Genomic DNA, 26356 nt, shown 5'->3' on the forward strand with positions numbered 1-26356 from the left:
TTTTGTCTCACATAAGAACATTACCTCGGGAGAATGGGATTTGCAAATCCCTTGCATGCTGTGAACTGTCAGGGGATTCTCCATACCCCGACAGTTCCACATCATCATCTTCATGGGTCTTCGGGCGCCTTTTGTTGGGTGGCACCCTCCCCATTGGTAGCAGCTTTTGATTCCTCCTGGCACACTTTCTTCTTACTTTCACTCCCCTTATTCTCCTGATTTCTTTGCTTCTTGCCCGTGACGTTTACTATTTACTTTCTTGCTAATTGTTTCAGCTTAGTCTTTTTCATACTTGGTTGTTCGCTTTGATTGCTACCTTCACAAAATTCCAAATTTTTCATCCCGTCCAAGCCTTCGACTGCTCCTCCGTCAATCATCTTTTTTTGGCAGTGATTCCTGGCACTACTATTTTCATTCGAGATTTCTAGCACGACTCCACTTTGGTTGGCTTTTTCCTTGTTTTGGTTTGAGCCATCTTTGATGTCATCCTCAACCTTTTTACCTCTGATCTCATCCATTGATAATTCTGCCATCTCCTTAAGTAGATTCACTAGGGTGGGTAGTTTCTCCTTTCTTTGACTCCTTTCATCAGCTGAGGAGGTATTAGAATTTGTATTTTCTTTTGAACCTTGCTTTCTCCTACCAACCTGTTTTGATTTTAGCCACTCCCCCCAACCTTCTTCTCCCACGTCTCCCCGTAAGGAATCGTCCAATTGTTTGCTGCAGTTCCTTGTTTCATGTCCTAAGTATCCGCAATAATTGCAAAAAATTTCAATATGTTCGTATTTGAGTGCAACCTCAATGGCTTTGTTAGTGGGGCCTACTATTTGTGTGAGACGCCGCAGCAGTTTTGTTATATCAAGATTGATCCTTGCTTTGATAATTCTATTTTCTCTGCCTCTAACTTGGAAAAGATCTACATCCAGTACTTCTCCCATTGCACTCCCAAGTTTTCTACCCAATTCTCTTATTTTGTAGTGTTCCGGCAACTCCCAAAATTGTATCCATATTGGCACATAAGTGAAATCAGCATCTGTTATTGGATTGTGCATCTTCCACCTTTTAAGATTTAGAATGAAGTTTTTGAATAACCATGGAGTCCCTCTCTCAATTCGTGTTACATCCATCTCTTCATCAAAGTAAAATTGAAAGAGATTACCTCCATGATCCGTCACTCTAAATCCTTTAGGATGTCTCCAGATTGCTTGTAGTGCCACTTCCATTGTGCCTCTGGAAAACAGCCGGTCTGCAAGTAATCTCCCCATTAAACTCTTCTCACACCTACTTATCCCATCTTGGATGTCTTCTCCTCCTACTGTTATGATCTCTTCTTCCTCCAGGAACTTCCGTTGTCGTTCTCCATTTGGGGCAGCATTGGCTGCCATGCTGCGTTAACCTCTTCTGTCACTGTCACAAAGTTGTCGTGGATACATTGACTTTGGAAAATAAGGATTGCTAGTGATAAACCCTAGTAGAAAAAATCCTGAGGCACACGAGAAAATCCTGAGGCACTAATGTTATTTCATACTCTTTCTAATTTGAAAGAATGACATAATAATTAGTTATATATTTATGTGTATTATTTTGATTAAATAGATTCAAAAAAAGAAAAAGATAAATAGGTTATTGACCTTTTAATTTGCGGACATTTAAGTCTTTGAAAATTTAAAAATACGTTTAAATTTCTCACCTTTTTAAAATTTGGACATATCACTTGGAGAGAATTTTTAAAATCGGACAAATTAAACTTAAAAATCGATCTGTCTAGATTTTGAATAGGTTAAGAACTTAAATATATTTTTAAATTTTCAAAAATTTAGATGTTTGTAGACTAAAAAATCAAAAATCGATTTGTCTTTTTCTCGTTCAAAAATATTAGTTATTTTAATCCTTTAAAAGAAATGTGTGTATATTATTTGAGAATGTATTTTTTATTTTTTAAATAATTCTTTTTTTTTTTTCAACACCATCATGACATCATGGCCTCCATACGGTACCACACAAACACAAGAATACAAGATTAATTAAGGCCGTATATAAAGTCGGTAGCGACCGCCCGGAAGCATGCAGTTAGCACCGAAGCCACCTTTATATTGTGACTTATAATGATGATGCCTCCTCTTATCAATATCCTTTCTATTTCTTAGTTTTCACACACTTGCATGAGAGGGTTAAAACGGGTTACATGCATGCATGGTTCTTCAATTCTAACCTTTCTTATTTGCAAACTGACGAGTAATTACTTTATTAGCACTTATTTATCAATTGATTTGGAACTGCCGAAATCACAACATTATCAATAAGCTTGTCAGAACCCAGAAGTTCTGGTCCTTCATTATTTTTGGCCAAGCATGTATGCATGCATGACAAATGCTTTTAGAAAGGACATGAATCTTTTTTCTCTTGGATTATTCTTCGGTCAAGATATATCCACCAGCACTCTTTAATTGTTTTTTCCTAAAAACTAGTTATATATTTTGCTAATTTCAGTTATGATTTTATTTTTTAACGTGAAAATTAATAATTTAGTTATACTGAAACTAATTGTTAAATAACGAGTGGTGCAAAATGCTAAATGCTAAATGCTAAATGCTAATAATAAATACATATCCTAATGATTAGAACGAAAGACAGTTTAAATTATCAATAATAAATTAGAAGAAACTAAATATGGAGCTAAGATTATAAAATTTTGTTTAAAATTAAAAACTAGAGTGTAAAAACTAATATTTAAAAAATGAAAAAAAAATTGCAAATCAAGTGAGATTCTAGGATTTGCACCAAAATCGACCAAATTAAAAATGGAATCAGGCGAAGCGGCCTAGCTTGATTGGAAAATTTTAAAGCTTAGACAAATGTTAAAACTTTTTAATCTTAAGATGTAAGGACCTGTTAGGCTTGCGAAGCTTATCAAACCGGTCTAGAATTGTTTAAAAATAGCATGCATATATATTTTTACTAAGTTTTGTATAATAAGTTAATAACTTTTAAAGAGAAGTTCTCATTAAATTGTTCATCTCAAAAATTTAAATTAATAACAGAAGATAAAATTAATCTTAAATAAGACTTTATTTTAATTTTTTTGAACATTTTTTTTTATATATTTGTCTCATACCTAAACAATTACGAATGAGACATTACCTGATACATTAGTATTATTATTATTTTTTTTTACCAAAGATAGGAAACTCGAATCCGCAATCTTATGGGGAGACTATGCCATTTGAGCTATTACTCATTGGCTACATTAGTATTAATTTGTTGTCAACTAATTTAGGAGTTGAATTGAATAAATATACAAATAGAATTATTCTCCACATATAAGCATTTTTTCCATACAAGTCATACAAGTCATTTATATTCACGCATTTTCACGTTTTTTTCGTGTCTCTTCTTCTACTTCTTTATAATTTTTTTCTCTCGTTATTGTCGTTATCAACACCACGTCTTCCTCCTCCTCCTCCTCCTCCTCTTCCTCCTTCTTTTTTTATTGAAATTTCTTCTCCTCTTTTTTTCCTCTTTCTTCTCCTCTTTTCTTTTCTCTTTCTCCTCCATCATCAGTTACCTCGTTGTTGAAGATAATAAATAATTCAGGTTCAGATTGTCAATTGAACCAGAATAAAATTGATTATTGTTTTAAATCCAATCAAGTGGCTGAGGTGTGGCTCAATTCAGAAGAAGAAATATAGCATTAGAGGAAACATTTTTCTGTATTTGCAGCAAATTTGGGTGTAACACGAAGATATTTGGGTGTATTTTAAGAATTTTTTGGTGTATTTTTATTCTGATAAAGTTCTGCATAATTTTAAACTCTTCCTCTTCCTCCTCCTCATCTTCTACTACTTCTTTTTTTCTTATTCATCTATCTTTTCCTTTTTGTTTTACCTTCTCAAGTTTCTTCTTGTTTTACTCTCTTAACAAGAATAAAAATAAAAAATCAAACAAAAAAGAAGAAGAAACACATAATGTTGCAAAATTACTTGAAAGATGATGAACTTACATTAATTTAACTAAAAGAAAGAAAAAAATAAGAAAAAAAAGAAGACAAAAAATGCAGCATTAGAGAAAATATTTTTCTATATTTACAACAAATTTGGGTGTAACAGATATTTGGGTGTAACACAAAGATATTTGGGTATATTTTTATTCTGATAAATTTTGCATAATTCAAAACTCTTCCTCTTCCTCCTCCTCGTCTTCTACTGGTTCTTTTTTTTTTTCTTTTCATCATCATCACCATCTTCTTCTTTTTTTTATTTATCTTTTTCTTTTTGTTTTACCTTCTCAAGTTTCTTCTTGTTTTATTCTCTTAACAAGAATAAAAGTAAAAAAATCAAACAATGAAGAAGAAGAAACACATAATGCTGCAAAATTACTTGGAAGAGGATGAACTTACATTTCATTAACTAAAAGAAAGAAAGAAATAAGAAAAAAAAAAAGAAGAAGAAAAAAATGCAGAATTAGAGAAAAATATTTTTCTGTATTTGCAGCAAATTTGGGTGTAACACGAATATATTTAGGTGTAATTTTAAGAATTTTTGGGTGTATTTTTATTCTGATAAGTTTTGCATAATTCAAAACTCTTTCTTTTTCTTCTCCTCATTTTCTATTGCTTCTTCTTCCTCGTCTTCTTATTTCGTTTTCTTATAATTTTTCTTAGAAGAAAAAAATCAAACAAAAAAAATACATAATGTTACAAAATCAATAGAAAGAGGAGGAGGAAAAAAATGCAGCAAAAATAACAATAATAAAAAAATAACGATGAAGATGAGACACGTGAATAAAGAGGAGGAGAAACGCAAAGAAGAAGGAGAAGAAGAAGGAAGAGAAGGAGGAGTGCAAAGAAGAAGAAGCGTCTTCCATAATAGTGAGTGAGAGCGCGCTTTGGAAACGGTTGAGTGACGCGCGTGTTATCACGCTCTAGTGGATAAATATAATTTTTGTTAGACTTGACCCAATTTGTAAGACTTATAACTAAAAAAATTTATATGTACAGCATAACTCATAAAAATAAATAGAGACTAACTTGTATTTTTATAATGGTTAAGAACACAATGTGAGATAAATAATTAACGACCGAACAAATTTTTACTCAAATTTTTATTTACTAATATAGTCGTTAACAAGTTTAGGGTCAAAGTAGTAGACTTTCTAATGGTCCAACCTTGCGAAACTTTATGTCTAATATGTAATAACTACAATACAAGATTGATATATTAACAATCAGTAAATTGTTAAAATTGTCTTTCAAAAATTATTCGTTTCTTAAATTGGTTTTAAAAAGATATTTTTAATCAATTTTTTTAATTTTAAATTAGTTATATTTATTTTTTTTATCACTTCTATTATTGATAATATTAAAATATATTGATGTACTACATTAAGTATTAATTAGTAACATAATAAATATATACATTTAAATCAAATTAATTTCAAATTAAAAAAATTTTTAAGGCATTAAAATTTTTTAATTTAAAAATAATTTAATTTAATTTTATAAATTTATTATATTAGTAATTAATTAAGACAGTTAAATATTTGTTAAGTGTATACTATAATGACATTTAATATACTATATTAATAAATTTTAACATCATAAATAATAAAAATGACAAAAAAATTAATATGACTAACTTAAACTTTTAAAAAATAAATTTAATTTAAAAAAATTTAAAAAATAGGTGATATTTTAGGACAATTTTGACTATTCATTCCGATAACATCAAGCAAGGAGTGACTTCTTTCTATTGCTACCAATCCTTCCAATTTTCCCTTAACAGAAAACGAAAAATAAATAAATAAATATATAAAAATAAAAAATATTCAGTGAAACTTTGTGAGCACGCATATTAACTAGAGTGTCTCCGGGAAAAAAAAATGTTGGTTGAGCAGAGTATAAATTAGTATGCCAAAGAACAAAACCAATGCGTGGACTCAACGGTCTCTTACTCCTTGAAAAACCGAAACCGTTTTCTCTCTCTGCAATGTAGGTCACCGAACAATGGCAAACTGTCACCGGAACAACGTCGGATCCCTCGTTCTCGGCCACCACCCTACAAAGTCCTCCGCCGCTACCGTTAGTGGCAACGTCCGCCTGTGGAACTCCCTCTCCGCCGCCTCCTTCCGCCGCATTATCTTCGACGCCCTCAGCTGCGGTGGCGCCGCTTACCGCCGGAATAATCACACCGACTCAGCCTCCTCCACCGACGGATCCGATTCCGACTTCGAATGCCCGAAACCTAACCCTAACACGAAGCGCAATGTGAGGTCCGAGAAGCTCTCGGATCTCCTGAGCATGGCGGATTCGGAGGTGGACGCGGAAACCGAGACGAAGAAGAAGGAGGAGGCTCTTGACGACCTGAAGCGCCTCGTGTCGGAGCTTCAGGCGGAGGATTCGCCTCCGGTAAAGCGAGTAGCTGCAGCTTCCGCCGTGAGGAGGCTGGCGAGGGAGGACGCTGAGGTTAGAGTGACATTCGCAATGCTCGGAGCGATTCCGCCGCTTGCAGCCATGCTCGATTCAGAAGACCTCGATTCTCAGGTAGCTTCGCTCTACGCGTTGCTTAACCTTGGAATCGGAAACGATGCGTGAGCTGCTTCTTCTTCTTCTTCTTCTTTTAATTGTTTGAATTTATTTTTCTTTTTCTGTGTATCACTGTATTGATTGAGTTGTTATGTGTCATTTTCAATGTTAACGTTCTCTCTCTCTCTTTTCTTTTTTGTTGATCAGACATGTTGTGTTGTTCAACGCGATTAACCTATTTTAATTTCGTTATTCTCATCTTTCTTTCATTATTCAGTTTTCTTTCTGCGGTCATTTGCGCGCATTGATTGATTCTTCTTCTTTGGCTAGATAACTGTTCTTGAAATGAGAATCCTATGCCTTTTTGTTTGTTGTGTGTGGTTCTATTAATGCATTCAAACTGAGAAGGGAAGGGAAAATCGTAGCTTTGTGTTTTTTTCTGTTGTTTTATTTTCCAATTACACTTTGCAAGAGCACCTTTTTCTCCCTTCATGTTAGCATGCTTAATCATAAAATCTGATCATTTCCCCCTTTTCTTATTATATGGCCATTTTTTTCTGTCTTTTTTGCGCATTCATTCATTTAATTTGTGGTGATTAGCTAGTTGGACTGACGAGCCTGTGATTTTTTAATTTTTTATACAATTTTCGTGATTCTCTGCTGTTCTGTTTTTACATTCCACTTTTGCATATACTAATTTTCATGAAAAATTTCGTGGTTAATTTCCAAATTCTGTGATTTATTTAATAAAAAATTTATTTTATTTTTCTTTGCAGAAATAAAGCTGCTATTGTGAAAGTTGGGTCTGTACACAAGATGTTGAAGCTAATTGAATCTCCAGATTCTGTGGAAACATCAGTTTCAGAAGCAATAGTTGCAAACTTTCTCGGATTGAGTGCTTTGGATTCGAACAAACCAATAATTGGATCCTCTGCAGCAGTACCATTCCTAGTTAGAACCCTCCAGAATTTAGATAATAAAACAAGCTCCCAAGCCAAACAAGATGCTCTCAGAGCAATGTACAATCTTTCAATCTTCCCAGGCAATGTTTCATTCATTTTGGAAACCAACTTGGTCCCATTTCTGATAAACTCCGTAGGAGATATGGAAGTAACCAACCGAGCCCTCGCAATCCTAAGCAACTTGGTGTCAACAAGAGAAGGTAGGAAGGCCACTAGTGCCGTCCCGGATGCTTTCCCTATCCTTGTGGATGTGTTGAATTGGACCGACTCACCGGAATGCCAAGAAAAGGCATCTTATGTTTTGATGATAATGGCGCACAAGTCTTATGGCGATAGGCAGGCCATGATTGAGGCTGGGATTGCGTCGTCACTCCTTGAGTTGTCCCTTCTTGGCACCACATTGGCACAGAAAAGGGCCTCAAGGATATTGGAATGTTTGAGGGTAGACAAAGGGAAGCAGGTTTCAGGGAGCTTTGGAGGGAATTTAGGCGCAACGGTATCCGCCCCAATCTGTGGATCGTCATCGTCTTGTGCAAAGATGGACGGAGGGGGAAAGGATGGTTCGGACGAGGAGGAGGAGATGATGAGCGAGGAGAAGAAAGCAGTGAAGCAGTTAGTCCAGCAGAGTCTGCAAAACAATATGAGGAAGATTGCTAAAAGGGCCAATTTGCCTCAAGATACTGTTCCTTCAGATCATTTTAAATCACTCACTGCAAGTTCAACATCGAAGAGCCTGCCATTTTGAAGAGTTAGTCTTCAATTCATAATTGTTTTGATCTTTCATTTTATATGTCTATAGCTCGTTATAAGCCTTTGTCAAAATCATATTAGATACTTGTTAAATTATTTTTAGTTTTAGTTTTTTCTCTGGTAGCATCCATTCTTTCTGGTTTGCTTCTGTCTGTTGGGTGTGTTTTAAAGGCAGATCCTGTTTCTATGACATGAGCATGAATACGAATCCATCCAACACAAAAACTCACTGTTTAAAATTGAGACCCTTTAAGCTATAGAAATGGACAATAACCTCTATGAGTTTTTCCCTTTGTCATTTGTAAAACACTGCAATGATAGTGGGGTTCCTGCCAATAAGGTATGCATGAAAAATTGAACAAATCTTAGGGCTTTTTCAGTCAAACTATTGATGTTAGTGTCCCTACATTCTAGGAGTCACTTTCATACCATAGTACAGTCTTGTCTCCTTAATGACCCTACTATATGTTTTGTTATATTTAATCTAATTGGAGCCAATTAGGAAAAGGTTATAGGTCATTATCATCACTATATATAAACAGAGACTGTTCAATGCAGTTTCTCTATTAGAGAATCTTTCCCCCTGTTGGTTTGTCAATTCCTTGTGGTTTTGTGCTTTGGGAATCTTGGATAATGAGTGGATTGTAGTTTATTATGCTTAATTGCTTATGCATTTTCAATCAGATTAATAAGCCATTAAGTTAAAACCCTTGATATTTATGAGTAATGATATATATCTTCTTAAATATTAAAAAAGTTAAACTAATATGTATTCTTAAAACACATAATAAAAGATTTTGTTTTTTTTTTCTTTCAATAAATGTAAAATAAATTCATTGAAAATTTAATTTTTTTTTTTGTATTTCTAGTAAAAGAATGTTCATTTTGTAATTTTAACATATACTCTTAGCACATAAGATAGCAAAATTCAATATTAAATATATAAATGTGTTGAAATCTTGGAAAAAAGAGTAATGATATAGCCATCTAGTAATTATTCAAATAGTTTAATGCCATATGAATAAGTTTACTGAAGTGTAGTATATAATATATATTTCTTTTTCAACTATTCGCAGATCCATATGTGATGGAAGAGAGGGTTACAACTTAGATCTGGTTTGAGTGCATGGCTGAGCTGTTGTTGCAAATAAGTATGTATGGCATTTTGTCCCCACTATGTAAATGTTAGGTGATGGTCCTTGTGGGGTTCTCATTTTGTAATGCTATCTTCTAATATTTGGTTTTAATTTTGTTGACTTTTTGGTGTAAATATTCTTATGTTAATCTAGTTATTGGTTTCATAAAATTAATTAATTAGGCCACTCTTCCCATCATGTGCTACACTACACTGCCTCTTGAGGGTTGATTTTCTTTAATTTTTCCGGTATTGCGGTTTCAAAGGGTTGTCTTTTATATTACTATATTAGCAATATTTCCATGTTTTTAAAGCATATTTAAAACATTTTTTTAGCATGCACAATATAACACTTTTTTTCCCCATATTTGTCTCAAACAGTTCAAAAATGATTTAATGTTATTCCATTTTAACTCAATTGAAAATTACTAATAAAGATATTGCCATAAATATTGTATGCGACGAATTCTTAGAATATTTTTAACTTTTTACCATGAATAAATATAAAAAATAGTTAAAAATAATGAATTTAAAATAGAAAAATAAAAAATTAATTCATGACAGATTTAGCATATTATGATCATGTTTTCCATTCCACGTCATTATCAAATTCTTATATCTTTCTATAAGATCCTTTTTTTCCCTACTAATTTGAAGAAAAAAAATTAGTTTAAAAAAAGATACATACATATTCATTAGTACCTTGATAGAATTAAAAGTGAGAATAATATTTAGTCTTTTTAAAAACGTTTGAAATACAAATAGAATTAAAAAATATTAACAAGATTGATATTTATTAAAATATTTGAGAAAAAATATTATTTATATTTCTTTTTAAAAAATACCATCTCTGTCCAATAGCATTTATACGAGATATTTTTTATATGAAAATATATAGGTGTCTTTAATCTAATCAATTGTTTAAGAATGGCTTCTAAGTATTTTTAAATTGATAAATTAACTTTAGCAGTTTCTTAACCACACACATCTTAAAAGTAATACTGATACTTTATAATTTTACAGGGTGCCATAGTAATTTCATAAACATATAATGTATATAAATTCTGGAAAAGCAGGCGTCAATTAGTGGTTGGCACTATAGTGAATTTCCTGATTCGGTGGCAACAAATTTGAGAATTTGCGTTGAAACTTTAGAGAAAATGATGTGAAGACTAGTTCGTACAAAAAAGATGTTGTACGTGTGTTTTTATAATAATTAATTGCATATCCTTTTCTTAACAAAGGGTTATTCCAAACAATCATAATGAGTATATAAATAGTAATTAATTACACAAAGTTTTCAACCTAAATTATCTTGAAGTAAACCACTAATTGCCTTTGCAATTAAATTAACATGATGTCACCCATTTCAAGCTTCATGCCAAAGCCAATAAATTAGACAAAGGCAATTTTTCTTTGTCAAACTGCACTATAGTCTATATATAACTTCATTCACATGCTGCTAAATGAAAAAATTGCATTATAAAGCAATGTTGTTGGGGAAGAAAAATGAAATGAAAGTTTTAAATAATTCAGTGCTTGTGTATGATGATGCTATACATACATCATACATGTCATATTTAGGGTAATCTGAATATGTGGGGACTTTGATAAATGAGAAATGATCTTATGAAAATCTACACATAAATGTGTGCATCATAAATTGCATAGTACCATGACATTAGCAGCGTATCCCCACGAAAATTATTGTGAAGATGGGGCCACCAGTGTCTAAGAAAATTTTCTGAAATAAACAAAAGATATAGGTTAAAATTATAACAATTAAAATTTTTTTATTAAAAATACAAAAAAATTTAATTTTTTTTACTAATAATAAATTTATTATATATTTTTACGACATATATTAGCTAAATTTATAAATAAATAAATAAATAAATTGAGTTTGATTCTCTCTTTAGGTTTATGTATTATCTTTGCAGAGCCTGTCCCAATCACTACTATAAATTGACCTAAGTCAATGATTTGTGGCACTATTATAATTTATTGTAAAAGTGTTGAACTATATGATTAGTTTTAATTTTTCCCTTAATTTCCCTTTCTCAAACTTCAAAGTAAAATGTTAGTAGTATATGATATCTGTGGTCAGTGGTCTCAATAGACACAAATGATTACACTTTCTCTTTTATTCTTTTGGTAAAGTGTGGGGATTTCATTAAAATCACATCATTGCTCTTTGCACATGCAATTGTTATAAAATAAAAAGCATCAACAAAATGAAGCAAACAAAGAGGAAATCAAGGTAAAGACAATTGTTGGACAACTAATTAAATGTTTCTTGTGTCCAGTTAAAAATAAAAGTAAAAAAGTAAAAACCTGCAAAGGCAAAATATATAATGGGCACGCCTTTAATAGAAAAGGTTACATAATTGTTATATATGGTACCACATTCCATAATTAATAATGTTTTCTTTGCAGATTTTAGAGGCCCTACATCAAAAGGGTATGTGGGATAACTTTGTTAATTCATATATAGTATAGAAAAATTTTCAAGTGTACTGTCATACCGGTGTTTCAGTTATTTTTAACCGTTGATCTTAATTATAAAAAATATATATAATATATATAATTAAGATCAACGATTAAAAATCACTAATACACCGGTATAACGGTATACTTAAAAATCTTCCTATAGTATAGTATAGTATAGTATATAATGACCCTAAAACAATTGATGTTACTGATATACCCTTGAATCATAATGTTACATTTTGCACAAACAAAAATGGTATTAAAGATTGGATCTATTCCTCATTTTGATATCAAATAATAATTGTACACATTCAAAATTTTGTATTTTCACAAATAATTATTTGGATAAACTCTCAAAAATACACCCGAATAATTTATTCGAATTTTATTATCGATAAAAAATTAATTTTTATGTTTTTTTTTAAATATTATTAGTTGTTGACAAAAAAATCACAAAAAATATATACTTAGCGAAAAATTACTAAATTTTAAGAATAAAAATATCTCATTTTTCTAATCATACTTGCAAAAATGTATCAAAAATTTAATTTTTAGAATATTTTTTAAGAATATATATTTAATGTTGAGTATTTTTGTCATATTTTTAAATTATTTGACAATATTTTTGTCGATAATAAAATTTGAGTACTTTTTTGTCAATAACAATTATTCGAGTGTATTTTTAGTAGTTTTTCCTAATTGTTTATTTAAAAATGTTGAGGATATTATTAATACTTCTTACTCCATGACTCATTTCTACATTAACAAATTTGTATACCATTCAACATATGGGATATATAGTTATTAACTATCATTTCATATACATTCTCTTACATCTAGTTAGACACTATTTTGATATTAATAGCTTTAATAATTAATATGTGTTATTTTATTAATTAATTAAAAGAAATTAAAATGTATAAACAGTGTTACTGTTTTGTGAACATTTAATATCTAGTATATATAGAGTTAGAAGGGACTGAGGGAGTAGTTGAAAGTTACATGAGTTGTCGTTGTAGGAGTAGTTTGATGTGCTTGTCCTTCTAAGAACAACACAACGAAATACATGTGGTAAAACAAAAAAGTTGAGGCCAAAATCTGACCAAAATTTTCGAAAGTGGACCATTATTATCATGCATAGATGATACATGAATCTATACTATACATATACAACACATTAAATGATCCGTATTATTTGGTGTTTCGTAATAAATATACAAATCGGATAATTTCCATTTATTCACTAATTACTAAATATATATGTTTACTAGGAATAATGAGTTGTTAGTCGACAAATTTATAGCTAACCTATTTCTACTATTTTATATATATTAGGGAAAATAATTAGATTATTCTTTTATCATTAATTTTTAAGTTAATAGTTGGTTGGAAAGGTTTTTGTTGAAAAAAAAAAATCTTACTCTCACTTCTTTGAATATTATTTTTTTTCCTTTTTATAACACTATTTTTTGAGTTTATATATTGATTAATTATTATAATACATTTTGGAGCATGGGCATTTGCTAGGTTAGGGAATAGGGATATAATCCGCACTCTCAAGTTAAATTTTTGTCGTCATTTCAATTTTTAGATATTTCTATAAAAGCTCACATTTGCAGGTTTTTGTTGTCATTTTCAATCTTACATATTATGTTGTTCTAATTAGTATTTAATATACTAGCTTACAATTTAGCCTTTGATACTACTATTTATCTTAACAAATATATGAGAATTTGAACTCCTAGCTATCAATAATAATGAGGGTTTTTTACTTAAATAAATTAAATGCATTTCAAAATTATCCAATTTTCCTGAATCAGATTCTGCAACGTGATTATCCTTTTTGTATTATTATATAAATCGTCCCAGGGTGCAAAGGATTATATAAGACGTAAATTATCTTACCCTAGGACGATTAATGAATGAATTTGTGATGCAAAATAAGAGTAAATCGTGGCAGGACTTCTTGGGTTAGTAGTTGAGCATAAATCGTCCCAGGGTAGTAGGTTTTACGAGTTAATGGGCTAAACCAAACTGGGCTGCCACGATTTATGTGTTTTTTCGGACCCTCAGGACCCTGGGATGATTTATGTGTTACTCTGTAACACTCAAAGGGCTGGGACGATTTATGGCCAAGTAATAACCCTAAGGACTCAAGCACGATTTATGCAGCCAGAAACTCTATAAATAAACGAGTTTCAAACAGACAAGCCACACAAAACATATGTTGAGGTTGTGAGAGATGGCAGAGAGTATTTTCTTGTTAGTGCATCACCGGGGAAAAATAGATGAAAACACAAGTGAGGGTGTAACTTTTTCTAGCAAAAAGCAGATAGGTGTGTTTATTACTCCGTCGACGACGTTGATGGATCTGCACAGTAGTATATTAGAGAAGGCTGGAAATTGTGGCAAGAAGCGCGTGAAGCAATTATTTTTTCGTATTCCGATATCGTTGAAGCCAGGTTATGTTAAGTTTGGGAAGTACGCGATGTTGGGTGATGACGACATGCGAGTTATATTTCATAGTCAATCAAGATTTCCCGACTTAGGCGCGCTGGAGTTGTTTGTCAGAATGGTTGACGTGGAGGGCAGTAGCGGGGGGACTGCTCCGAATCTGCCCACTGGCATCATAGAAGGAACTTCCACCGCCGTTCCAACAAGGCAACCGGCGACTCCACTTGTTTTGTTCCCATCTTTTGCTGCTGATTTGCCTGTCTCGGGTGATGACTTGGGTGATGGGCGTAGCTTCGGCCAGCTTGCAGCTGCGATGGGAGCTGATCCTGTAGTGGACGGTGCACCCGCACTCATGGAGGTAAGAGAGAGAGATCCGTTTGTGGAGGCTATAGGTGATGATGGGTCAGATTCAGAGCCACCAATTATTGGTGACGAGAGCGACGCTGACGAGGACACCGCAGTTGCCGTGGGAGCTCAAACCCATGGTAGCAGTGGAACGCAGCAGTACCCTCGACACTTTACCACATTGAACCTTGAAGCAATGAACCCGGCCGCAAACTTAGATCAGCATCACCCGGTGATTCACGGAGAAAGGCCTAGCGTGATTGGCATGGACGAGTTTGAGGTTGGGCAAAGGTTTGAAACAAAAGAGGAAGCTGTACTGACAATAAAGAGTTATAATATTCGGCGGGGAGTCGAGTATAAAGTGTTTGAGTCCGACCAGTTGAAGTATCATGGGAAGTGTGTCAAGTTCGGGAATGGTTGTAATTGGCTGATCCGTGTCACTATGAGACAGAGAAAAGGCTACTGGGAAGTTAGAAAGTACAATGGACCACACACGTATCTAGCAACGGAGATATCAATGGATTACAGGCAGCTCGATTACCATGTCATATGTGCCTCGATTTTATCATTGGTGATGGCTGATGCATCGGTGTCGGTTAAGGTGTTACAGAATGCGGTGTCATCGAAGTTTGGGTTCAAGCCAAGCTACAGGAAGGTTTGGATGGACAAGCAGAAGGCAATTGCGCAGATATATGGAGATTGGGGGGAGTCTTATAACCACATACCACGGTGGATCATGGGGGTTCAGTTGTATATGCCAGGTACGATTGCGCTTTTGCGTACTTCGCCAGTGAGGATAGGTAATACCGTTGATGCGTCAACGGTTTTCTTTCATCGACTATTTTGGACGTTTCCTCCATGCATTGAGGCATTTAAGTATTGCAAGCCACTTATATCCATTGATGGGACCCATTTGTATGGGAAGTATGGCGGCACTCTGCTAATGGCTATTGCCCAAGATGGAAACTCGAACATTCTTCCAGTGGCTTTCGGGTTAGTTGAAGGCGAAAACACGGATTCATGGAAGTTTTTCCTCACTAATCTCCGCCAGCATGCCACCCCTCAGCCCGGCATTTTAGTCATCTCTGATCGGCACAATGCCATCAAGGCTGCCTTGCTGGCAGAGGACGGTGGATGGCTCCCACCGTCGGCATACCGGGCATTTTGTGTGCGACACATCGCGTCTAACTTCGCACTGTCATACAAGTCTAAGGAAGCCCGGAGGATTCTAGTGAATGCCGCATACGCAAAGACTGAGGAGGATCACCGGTATTACATGGATATTTTGAGGAAGGAAGATCCTGCGATGGTTGAATGGTGCGACAGGATTGGGTTGGAGTTGTGGAGCCAATATCGGGATGGTGGTCGTCGATATGGTCATATGACGACTAACATCTCTGAGTGTATCAATGCCGTGTTTAAAGGCACACGCAACCTCCCGGTGGGTTCATTAGTTAAGTCAACATATGGGCGGTTGGCCGAACTCTTTGTGAGGAAAGGAAAGGAGGCCGAGTCTCAAGTCGAAGCAAATCAAGAATTCTGTCAGACCCTTGTGAAGGCGATCGAGAGGAATCTACAAGCCTCAAGGAATATGCGGGTGGATCTATATGACAGGGGAAACTCCGAGTTTGTCGTTGAGGAACTTGCGCCGACCACGGGTAGGATTGCAATGAGTGTGTGTCGGGTGTCTCTATCCGCCCGCACATGCGACTGTGGGAACTTTCAAGCACTCCACTATCCGTGTCGTCATGTGCTTGCCGCATGTTCATTTTGCAGACTGGATTGGAGGACATACGTTGATGATGTATACCGCATGAAGACCGTGTTCAATGTTTACAAGATGGGTTTCTCTCCGCCTATCCACGATGATCTCTTACCCGTGTATGAGGGACCTCGTGTCATCCCCGATCCTGGCATGATGCGGGCTGCAGTTGGAAGACCTCGGAGCACTAGGATAAGGAATAGTATGGATGAGGCGGATCCGGATAGACCCAAGAGATGCGGACTGTGCAGGACCCCTGGTCATACCAGAAGAAACTGTCCACAGCGCCCGGGGGCTTCTGGATCGCACGAAGGTAGCAATGCGTAGGCACCGTTGGCTTAGGAATGTTTACTATACGTCATGCCTCTTTATAGTTTGTCGTCTATTTTTTAAGTTTACATTCGTGGTAAACCTTTGTTAACGTGATCTATATGTATTTCAATTCGGTTGTTTTTAATTTTCGTTGACTTTGCTTTTTGTTTGGACTTATACTTATTTTCTATTACCTCATGCTAGTGACACGCGAACTTTATATATACGAATTGAAGGAACACAAACATATACCGAATGGAAAGATACAAAACCATAAAGTAGCATAAACTTGTACCAAGCACAAACATGTCCCCAAACGTAAAGATAAAAAACAATGAACAAGCATCAACCTAGACGAAATAAAAATAACAACTCTAAAAACAACAACAGTCCAATAACTAACACATGTGTGAACCAGTGCCACACTTTGCCGGCTTGATCACGCGCTTCCTCCGTTGTGTGACTGGGACAAACGCATCCGGGGGCTTGCTATCAGCGGCATCTGCAGGCTCCGGCTCAACAGGCGGTGGGTGTTGTCTCAGACCCCCAATGGCGGATGCCGGAGTGCCTCCCAAGGCAAATTCGCCTCCGTGATAACCAGTCGGCACCTCATTCAAGTCGACGTTGAGGTCCACCGCAACACCATCAAACTGTGGCCTGTAATCACCAGTTGGGCTCCCAAACTGGGCAAAATCTGCAAAGAACTTTGAACCAGCACCAAATACCTGCTCCATCTGGTTTGGGCTGCCGAAATCGGAGAACAGCGTGGCCGCATCAGCCTAGACACCCCCACTCCCACCCTCAGTAGTACAATGGAATAAAGTGCCCTCAACCCCTACAACACCTGCATCAACTTGATGCCCAGTAACATGCCCTCCGGAGGTACTACCACCTCCCCGTGCTGACCCACCTCCTCCTCCACTGTCTCCTCCCCCACTGCCACCACCCCAACCCCAAACAGCTCCGCTAGCACCCCCACCACCACCGCCACCCAACCCAGATCCACTCGCACCCCCTCCCCAACTAGAACCCCCACCACCTCCTCCTCCCCAACCATCTCGACCACCCCAACCCCAACCAGACCCGCCCCCACCATGCCCCCAACCCCCTCGACGACCCTGGTGGCCGGTCCCACCATCATCTCCCCCCTCATCGCCATCATCACCTCCACCCCCGCCACCATCATCGTGGTGCTCTGGATCATCATCTATCCCAATAGCATCCTCGTGTCTTGCCCCAACAGGCTGACTGTATCGAGTCCCCACACGCGCACGGGTCGCTCTCCGCCTATTGTCAGGCACATTTGGACCTTGCTGCCTAGCAGGTGCAGCAACATGACCCCGAACTGGAGCATCTACGGGAACTCCACCCGCCCGAGGATCCATCAGTAGACGGTCATGTGAAAGGAACCTACGTGCAACACGGAACCACCAGTCAAGATATTCAGCAGAGGGACGTGGATCTGGAACCAACTGAAAGGAAAGCACGCTCTGACGTCTGTCATCCCAATACTGATGCCATGTGGCGAACACGTCAGGAAACCACCTGGTGGGTCCTCTACCATCCTTCGATAACAAGAAGTCGATGTTGATGGCTGGCTCTGGGATGTGCTGAACTCCCCCGAGCTGAGATAAAACCCTATCAACTTGATGCCACTCTATTGACGCAAAGTAAATTAACGCAGTTGTCGACTTCCATAAAAGCGTGTGGTCAGGTCGGAGTATGTCAGGATGGACTACTTGGATCACCTCAAGACTGCTGTATGGCATCCAGATGAACTGCAACATGGAAATTAGTCAACATTACCAACCGAGTATATGAAAACAGAAGTACAGAAAATAGCATTATATACATTCAAACTTACATCATCGCCAGTCAGCCTATCTAATCTGTGTCGGGTAGCAATCACACGGGGACCCTTCTCATCCGACGAAGGAAGAAACCGACCCCACCTGTATCGTTACAAAGCATCCATAAGTGAGCTTATAAAATACGATACAAACATGTGCATGACAATGATTATACATCAAAATCATATACCTCGCAGCAAGCGGCCAGAGAATAGCATCAAACCCTCTAGGCCTGAATGCCGGGAAACGCCAAAATATCCAGGATTGTAGTAGTGACAGCGGTCCAGCGAGGTTCTTTACATTCCGATTCGCAACCCTACAGAGACATCTGTATAACCAAGACAAGGTGGCCGAAGCCCAGCTGTACTTGTCGAGTCCATCGAGGTCTGCAACATACGGGAGCCACCGTAAGTGTACCCTGGCACCAGACTTATCCGTGAACAGCGCGGTGGACAACAATATCATGATATAACCCCGTGCATAGATCTGTACCGTCTCCTCTGACGCATGACCGGGCAGAACTCTAAACTTGTTCTGGAACCAAGAAAAAGAAACTGTGAAGTCATCGATGCAGTCCTCCGGTGGGAGTTCACCAAATAGCTCTCCAAACCACACCCATGCAGGCTTGCCACCCTCCATCAATTGCTCGAAGTCACTGAGGCACCCACTCACTGCATGACCGTCAATTGGAAGGCCAAACTGGTATGCCACATCTTGTAGTGTTACGGTATACTCCCCAAATGGCATGTGGAAGGTATGTGTTTCGGGACGCCATCTCTCCACAAAAGCACTGATCAGTGGCTCATCAAGCTTGAACCAGTAATCATTCAACCGAGCAACATGTAATAGGTTCGCACGATCTAAGTACGGGAGTATACGATCATGCAGTATCATCTTCTGTTGCCGATGCACGCTCCTAACGCACCGTGTAGGCTGAAAATACGCAAGAATAACCACATCATTATTTCGGGTACTTATACACACACACATAGAAAATAACTTATGCCATGACAGATATCCAACTCACAGATGCCATCAAAATGGATATGTTCATAATAACATCTCATGTTCAAATCGACATTACCAATACAATGTAAGAACCATAAAAGTCACAACCGAACCGATCATTTCAACGGGTTAACGGTTTAACCGGAAATTCACCGGTTGAACAGATTGACCTCGTCCTATATATTTAAAAAATAAAACATATTAATAATTTTCAAAACTAAAATTTAAATACATATTTTCACTATTAATATCTCTACAACATTTTTAAAAAAAATTTGAAACTCAACCGGTTCGGTCGACCCGGTCTTACTAACTGATATCAGTTTAAACCATTTCATTCCGGGTATGACCACACCGAACCAGTTCGTTCCCTCATCCGGTCATATCATCAGACTGGCCCGGTTCAGGATCCCATTGGCCGGTTTAACCCTCGAACCGCTTCGTTCTGGTCCGGTTCGAACCTGTCCAGTTTGGTTCGGTCCGGTTCGAGCCGGTCCGAAGTCTATAGTAAAATCAGCAAATTCCATGGGATTCTACCGTCAGAACCATCACCCTATGATGAGTGAATTCCATGATCTTATAAGACCACTGATTTCTATCGTCTTATACTAAACCAAAAAACTAACTAAATCACTATACATGAAATCCGGCAAACGTCATAATAAAAAAAATATTCTAAGATGCATATTCACCCTATACAATATCATCCAACATACTATATCATCCAAAATTTAAAACCATTACAAAATTTATAAGATTACCTCTTGATCGATAAATCCGGCAACATGCGCAACGCCGTTCAGGCGGTACATATCTCCTTGGTTCGCGGCCATTACCACCGCCGGAGAGATCCCCCAACTCCTCCTGCCGACCACCTGCGGCCCGCTGCCACCACCCCCGGTGCCACTCAGACGCCTCTGCCCACCACCAGTTGCACCTCCGCCACCGGCTGGTCCCACACCCAAAAACACTTCTCCACCCAAACTCTCTCCGGTCAACAATGGTGGCTCCAAGACCTCCCTCAACCCTTTACGCCGCAGCAACAACAAAGATGACTCGTGCTTGAGTCCTTAGGGTTATTACTTGGCCATAAATCGTCCCAGCCCTTTGAGTGTTACAGAGTAACACATAAATCGTCCCAGGGTCCTGAGGGTCTGAAAAAACACATAAATCGTGGCAGCTCAGTTTGGTTTAGCCCATTAACTCGTAAAACCTACTACCCTGGGACGATTTATGCTCAACTACTAACCCAAGAAGCCCTGCCACGATTTACTCTTATTTTGCATCACAAATTCATTCATTAATCGTCCTAGGGTGAGATGATTTACGTTTTATATAATCCTTTGCACCCTGGGACGTTTTATATAATAATACAAAAAGGATAATCACATTGCAGAATCTGATTCAGGGGAATTGGATAATTTTGAAATGCATTTAATTTATTTAAGTAAAAAACCCTAATAATGAAAAATGGTAACCTTAATCATCAACTTGGAATAGTTGGCGCTTCTTTCTGTTAATTAGTCAAGTGACACTGGCTCTAGCTTTATCAGAAAAAGGAAAAGAAAAGGAAAAAAGAGAATACTCTCCTAGTTACTAGTTAGGGAGAATTATCTCTTTTAAAAGAGGAAATTATTATTTTTTACTACAAAAAATTAAGATGTTGGACAATTGTATTCATGAAAATATACATTATTCAATACTCATGAAAGATTGAGTAGTTTAATAAAATTACCTAATGCATAAACTATCTGTTTTGTATAATTTTATTGAATTAATCCAATTTTCTTTAATGAATATGAAGTTAATTTATATTTTTAATTATTTAAATTGTCAACATTCAAATATTTGAAGACAGTTATCTTATACTTTACAAGACTTAAGTATGACCCAAAAAAAAATTTATAAAATGGGATATTACATTTTACAAAATCAGTTGAAATAAAAAAAAATCATTTTTCATCCTACACGGCTACGGGTGGCAAGTGGGGACCGCCCCGCCCTGCCCCGCCAGAAGCCCGTCCTTTGGTGGGCTGGTCCGTCCCGTCCCGCCTAGTGAGATGATCCTAAAATCCCAGTCCGTCCCGCCTAACGGCGGACTGGTGGGCTTATATCATCTTTTTTTTTTAATTATTAAATAATATATATAAAGGTATAAAAAAATCTCTTCTGTTTTTTACTTTTAACTATTATAATTTCTAAAAGTATAAACAAATTATAATTTTTATATTCACAAATATTAAAATCTTTGTAATTATAAATATCTAATAAACATAATTATAAACCAAGTTTTCATCCAAAATATAATTATAAATATTGTTTCCAAAGAAAAATAAACATAATCCAAAACATAATTATAAATATTGTCTCTAAAACAAAATAAACATAATCCAAAATACTCAATTTTCATCTTCATTCTCTTGTAAGTTAGGTTGGAGAAGTTAGGTTTTGACAAAAAAATTATAAAAATCCCTTGCAAAAAAAAAATACTAAACCCGGCAGGAAAACCCGCGATTTAAACGGTGCGGGTTAGGCGGACTTTTGATATTTGGCGGTCCTAATTTTTCAGCCCAGTCCACTTTTTTTAACGGGTTACGCGGACCGGCCCAACGGATTTAGGCCGTTTGCCATGCATGACTAAACACCAAATTAAAGTGACCATGCAGGATAGATATAATGGCACAATTTCCCTCACCATAAGAATTGAACAAACTATGCATGCATGCATACAGGACTTGAAGGAAAAGTCGAGAAAGCCCATTTTTGTTTCTTCTTCATAAACCATACTGCCTTATTAGTCATTAGCATCATTTACCATGTTGTGCATGTAAATCCACTGGCTCATAGAAAAACCCGTTTCTTCTCATTTGACTTTCTACTTTAATTTCCTAAGTCTTTTATTCCTGTGGACTTTCAGTAACACACTCTGATCTTTAAACTGAATCAAATCCAATAGGCACACTAAAATTCGTTTTAGAAGAACTTAGGTTCACTAAAATACTTTACTTTTATTTATTTATTCATTTTTCTTATCAAATCTGGATTGTCTCTTATCGTGAACCAAACTGAAAGAAATATAATTGAAATTAATGGTTCACTTTATTAACAGGAGCTGAATCTGAATTGTGAAGTGATGGAATTAAACTTCCTTTTTCACTTAAAAAAAATCCATTTCTATCATATTCCCATCTTAGTCCTGCCATAAGAGTTATTAATAAATAAAATCTACATAAAGAAACTGAAGATATTGCAAAAGATCATCCTCAAAAATTATGCTCATGAATTATTCTACTCATATACATCTATAATTGAATTTAGAGAATGTGCAAACTCCAAATTTTGTGTTACTCTTAAATTAGTACATGGTAGAATGCATTGAAATAAATCAACTATCTCTCTTTTTGGTTTCAGTGATTGGAAGGTAAATACCTTCTGCTGCCAACCAAATGTTGTTAGCATTCTTCTCGCCAACACCACAAACCTAATCAAATAAAGTAAATCATAATTATGATCATAATCCAATTCCAACACTTTAAAACTCATTTAAGAGAAATATATATATAAGTTGTAAATTTTCTTCTAAAACTATGTTAAATTGGACATTAAAGAAATGGCCCATTAACATGTTGTGTTTGTGGAAATTCAATCATAAAAATGTGACTTTCTATCAAATTGTAGTACAAAATTGGAAATTAAAGGAACACAAAATTGAATTCTACACTACTTAGAAAACAGAATAAGGAAACTCAAACCTTTCTTCAGAACTCACTTCATGATGCATACAATTACTAATGTACTATAGACTGATTTTTTTTTTTTTGGGGTATATACTGATTTATATTATAACTAACCCTTATACTACTAATTGGATTGTTTTACCTAGCCCTACAATGACTAATTAAGATATTGGGCCTAATTGGACTTTTGAATCTCATGATCATAACATAACATTTCCTGTTCTTCACAAGTCAAAGCTAAACTTAATAAAGAGCAAACCTTATACCAAAAACAAACAGCAGAACATTTTCATGTCCTCAAAAAAAAAAAAAAAGGAGCATAAAATTTTGTTGTTGAACTAAATATACAAGTCCCAAGAGCTTCACATTTAAATTAACTTTCCATTTAACCAGCATAAGATTGATTTGTTGACAAAGAGTAGTCCCTCGACAATTCATAATTACACTAGTACCGAAAAGATTAGAGTGTTTCATTTTAGTGTTAAGCGAATAACTACTTTGTTAAGTAGAAGCAATACCATAAGATAATTATGAAGGCATGTACACTAATAAGAAATTTTTTCCATGGAAGAAAACATTCTTAATTATTGTTACCTCATGGTGTCCCCCAACAATTCTTGATGAGTATGTCATATCATGACTATGTAGATAGCCTCCAGTTTCCAAATGTTGAAGCCGAATCTTCTGATCTTGTTTCCAATTCTTCCCACTTCCTTCTATTAGAAGCCTAAAGAAAAACAAAGTGAAATACTTATAATTTATGAAGCATCTTAGAGAATGTTGAGATCTAAATATTCTCACAAAGATAAAATTTAATGTCTCACTTCCAATTGTCTCCTTTGTCCGATTCAGAATCGTCTCCATAGCAACTCACCTATATGTGCAGTTCCACTTGAAAAATATTAGAAAATAAATTAAAGAGACTTGTTCCTTTGCAAATTGCATCAATGATGAAAACTATTTAGATAATAATCACTCATTCTATTCCATAAATAAGCCATTTTAACTTTTCTGGTATATTTATTTATAACTCAATATATCAAAATATAAATTGTGTCTGAATACATTAATCTATAAAAGTAATAGAAGTATTAATAGACTCCTTATGAAAATACCAAAAGAAGAGAGTAATTAATGAACAACTAACCTCAAGATTGTTTGAAATTGGAGAAGCATGCATATGGCTGTGAAGCCATTTTCTTGTTCCCAAATGCTGCAATCTAATAATTGTTCCACTTTTAATGGTATCACCTTGTTTGGCAGAACTCCCTTTTTCAGGCCTAACAATCTGCAACAAAATGTCAATACCATGTAGTTTTTGAGAACTCCAACAACTACTATTCCATCATGTTATTTAGTAATGAAGAAAAATCTTAAATTAGAAAAAATGTTATTATGACCATTAAGTTTCAATGCATATGTCTACCAACAAAAGAGGTTATTAGGTGTTCAATAGAAAACAAGAAATTGCCATAAAGTACCATTCAGAATTTTTCACATGTATACATCATACAAATACAAAGACAATATATTCTAAGTCTGATATTTTGTCCATTAAAAAATAAGAATAGTGAAACACAATTCTTTTATCTTGTCTTTGTTTCATGTTTTTGTATTTTCTTACATGAACAGACTCTCTGTACAGAGTCTTAAAGAATTGGATTAGCCACTATCAGAAAAAGGTTAAATTAGATAGCATAATTCAATTTTAATAAATAAAAACAAAAAGGAAAGAAGTGATACTAACCCAGTAGCTATTGGAATCATCGACAGTGGGGATACCAGTAACCGATTGTTGTCCACTGCCAGAACCATATGGAACATCTTGAGAATGCAAACGACATTTTGTCTTCTCATGCATCAGCTTCAGAACACTTCCATATGTTACCAGCACCTATATACAATATATGCTAACATCAAATTAATCTTTTACATTAGATTTTATAAAGTAACAATGAAGGCTTTATAATTATGCTATGTATATGCTAAATAGAGCATAGCAGCTAACAATATTGAGTGATGTGACACAATAATTTTGTAGTTGCAGTCACCACAACTCTAATTCACACAACAAGACTGCAATTCCTAACTGCTAATTCAGAACTTTCAAGGAACAAATCCGCAATAAGTTACAACAAATAACAAAGGTGGCAATGAATCCAATCCATTTCAAGTTACAATAAATGGCAGGGTAATCAGATACAAACCATCGCACATTATGCAGGGTATGAGAAAAAGTCGCATCCAAAAGTGTATAATATTGGAATTTAAAACCCTAATCACAATTATAGTAATAGCCTTCATAACGCAAAAGTCCCTACACTGGCTGAAGATAAGGATCAATCATAGCATCACGTATATTATCAGGAGTAACATGTTTTCAGTATCAATTAACTACCTTATCATTAATAAGAAGTAAGATTACGCATTTATAAAGTTAATATATATAAACACCTTATGGAGGATATATAGCAATTATATGTAAAGAAAGAAAGAGAAAAATAATGGATTGAATTGAAACCTCGGAGGGACTTTCAGAGGAAGGAGGAGATTTGGCGGAAGAAGAATGAAGGAGAAGAGTGAAGAAGATAAACAAGGCCAAAGCCATGAAATTGAATAAGAATAAGAATGAGAAACGCAATATAATTATTTATGAAAAATTCATGTTATTTAGTTCGTTGCATGATCTATAATTCTATATAATACAGTTGATCACTTCAGTACAGGAAATTAGGAATATATCCATAAAACACTTATTTTCAGTTAAATTCTAATATTAAACCTATTTGTAGGGCATTTTTTTCCCTCCAACAATTCAATTAGAATTGCAAATGGGAGAATATAATCCTTTAACCAAAGTACTCCCAACTTCTCATTTAATTCAATTATTTTTATTTTTATTTTTATTTTGTTAATTATAATTAAGTATGTTTTTTATTTTTTAAAAAATCATTAACTAATTTTTATTTTTTTACTTTTTATTATTAAATAAAAAATTACTAAAATAATTTGATGAAATTAACAAAAAATA

General features: G+C 35.4%; 2 protein-coding genes across 3 annotated transcripts in view; one reads left to right on the plus strand and one right to left on the minus strand.

The window, feature by feature from the left end:
* The first annotated feature begins 5857 nt into the window (after positions 1–5857).
* The window catches only part of LOC107605410 (ARM repeat superfamily protein), a 43605-nt gene continuing 23106 nt past the window's right edge, over positions 5858–26356 (plus strand). The window contains exons 1-3 of one of the 2 annotated variants that reach the window (XM_016307290.3): positions 5858–6585; positions 7297–8230; positions 9309–9566. In XM_016307290.3, coding sequence (XP_016162776.1) covers positions 6002–6585; positions 7297–8227 — 1515 coding nt within the window. In that variant the 5' untranslated portion in view covers positions 5858–6001 and the 3' untranslated portion in view covers positions 8228–8230; positions 9309–9566. Of the gene's footprint in view, positions 6586–7296; positions 8231–9308; positions 9567–26356 lie in introns of those variants that run through there. The other variant, XM_016307291.3, reaches the window with a different exon arrangement.
* LOC107605411 (stromal cell-derived factor 2-like protein) lies at positions 22849–25954 on the minus strand. The gene is made up of 6 exons (XM_088491566.1): positions 25847–25954; positions 25073–25219; positions 24473–24613; positions 24150–24199; positions 23920–24052; positions 22849–23069 (listed from the first exon to the last, which is right to left on the minus strand). The coding sequence occupies exons 1-6, from the start codon at positions 25931–25933 to the stop codon at positions 22974–22976; spliced, it is 654 nt and encodes a 217-aa protein (XP_088347692.1). The 5' UTR covers positions 25934–25954; the 3' UTR covers positions 22849–22973.

The sequence above is a fragment of the Arachis ipaensis genome, chromosome B6 (genome assembly GCF_059453495.1).
Source record: "Arachis ipaensis isolate K30076 ecotype BB chromosome B6, ASM5945349v1, whole genome shotgun sequence".
Lineage (NCBI taxonomy): Eukaryota > Viridiplantae > Streptophyta > Magnoliopsida > Fabales > Fabaceae > Arachis > Arachis ipaensis.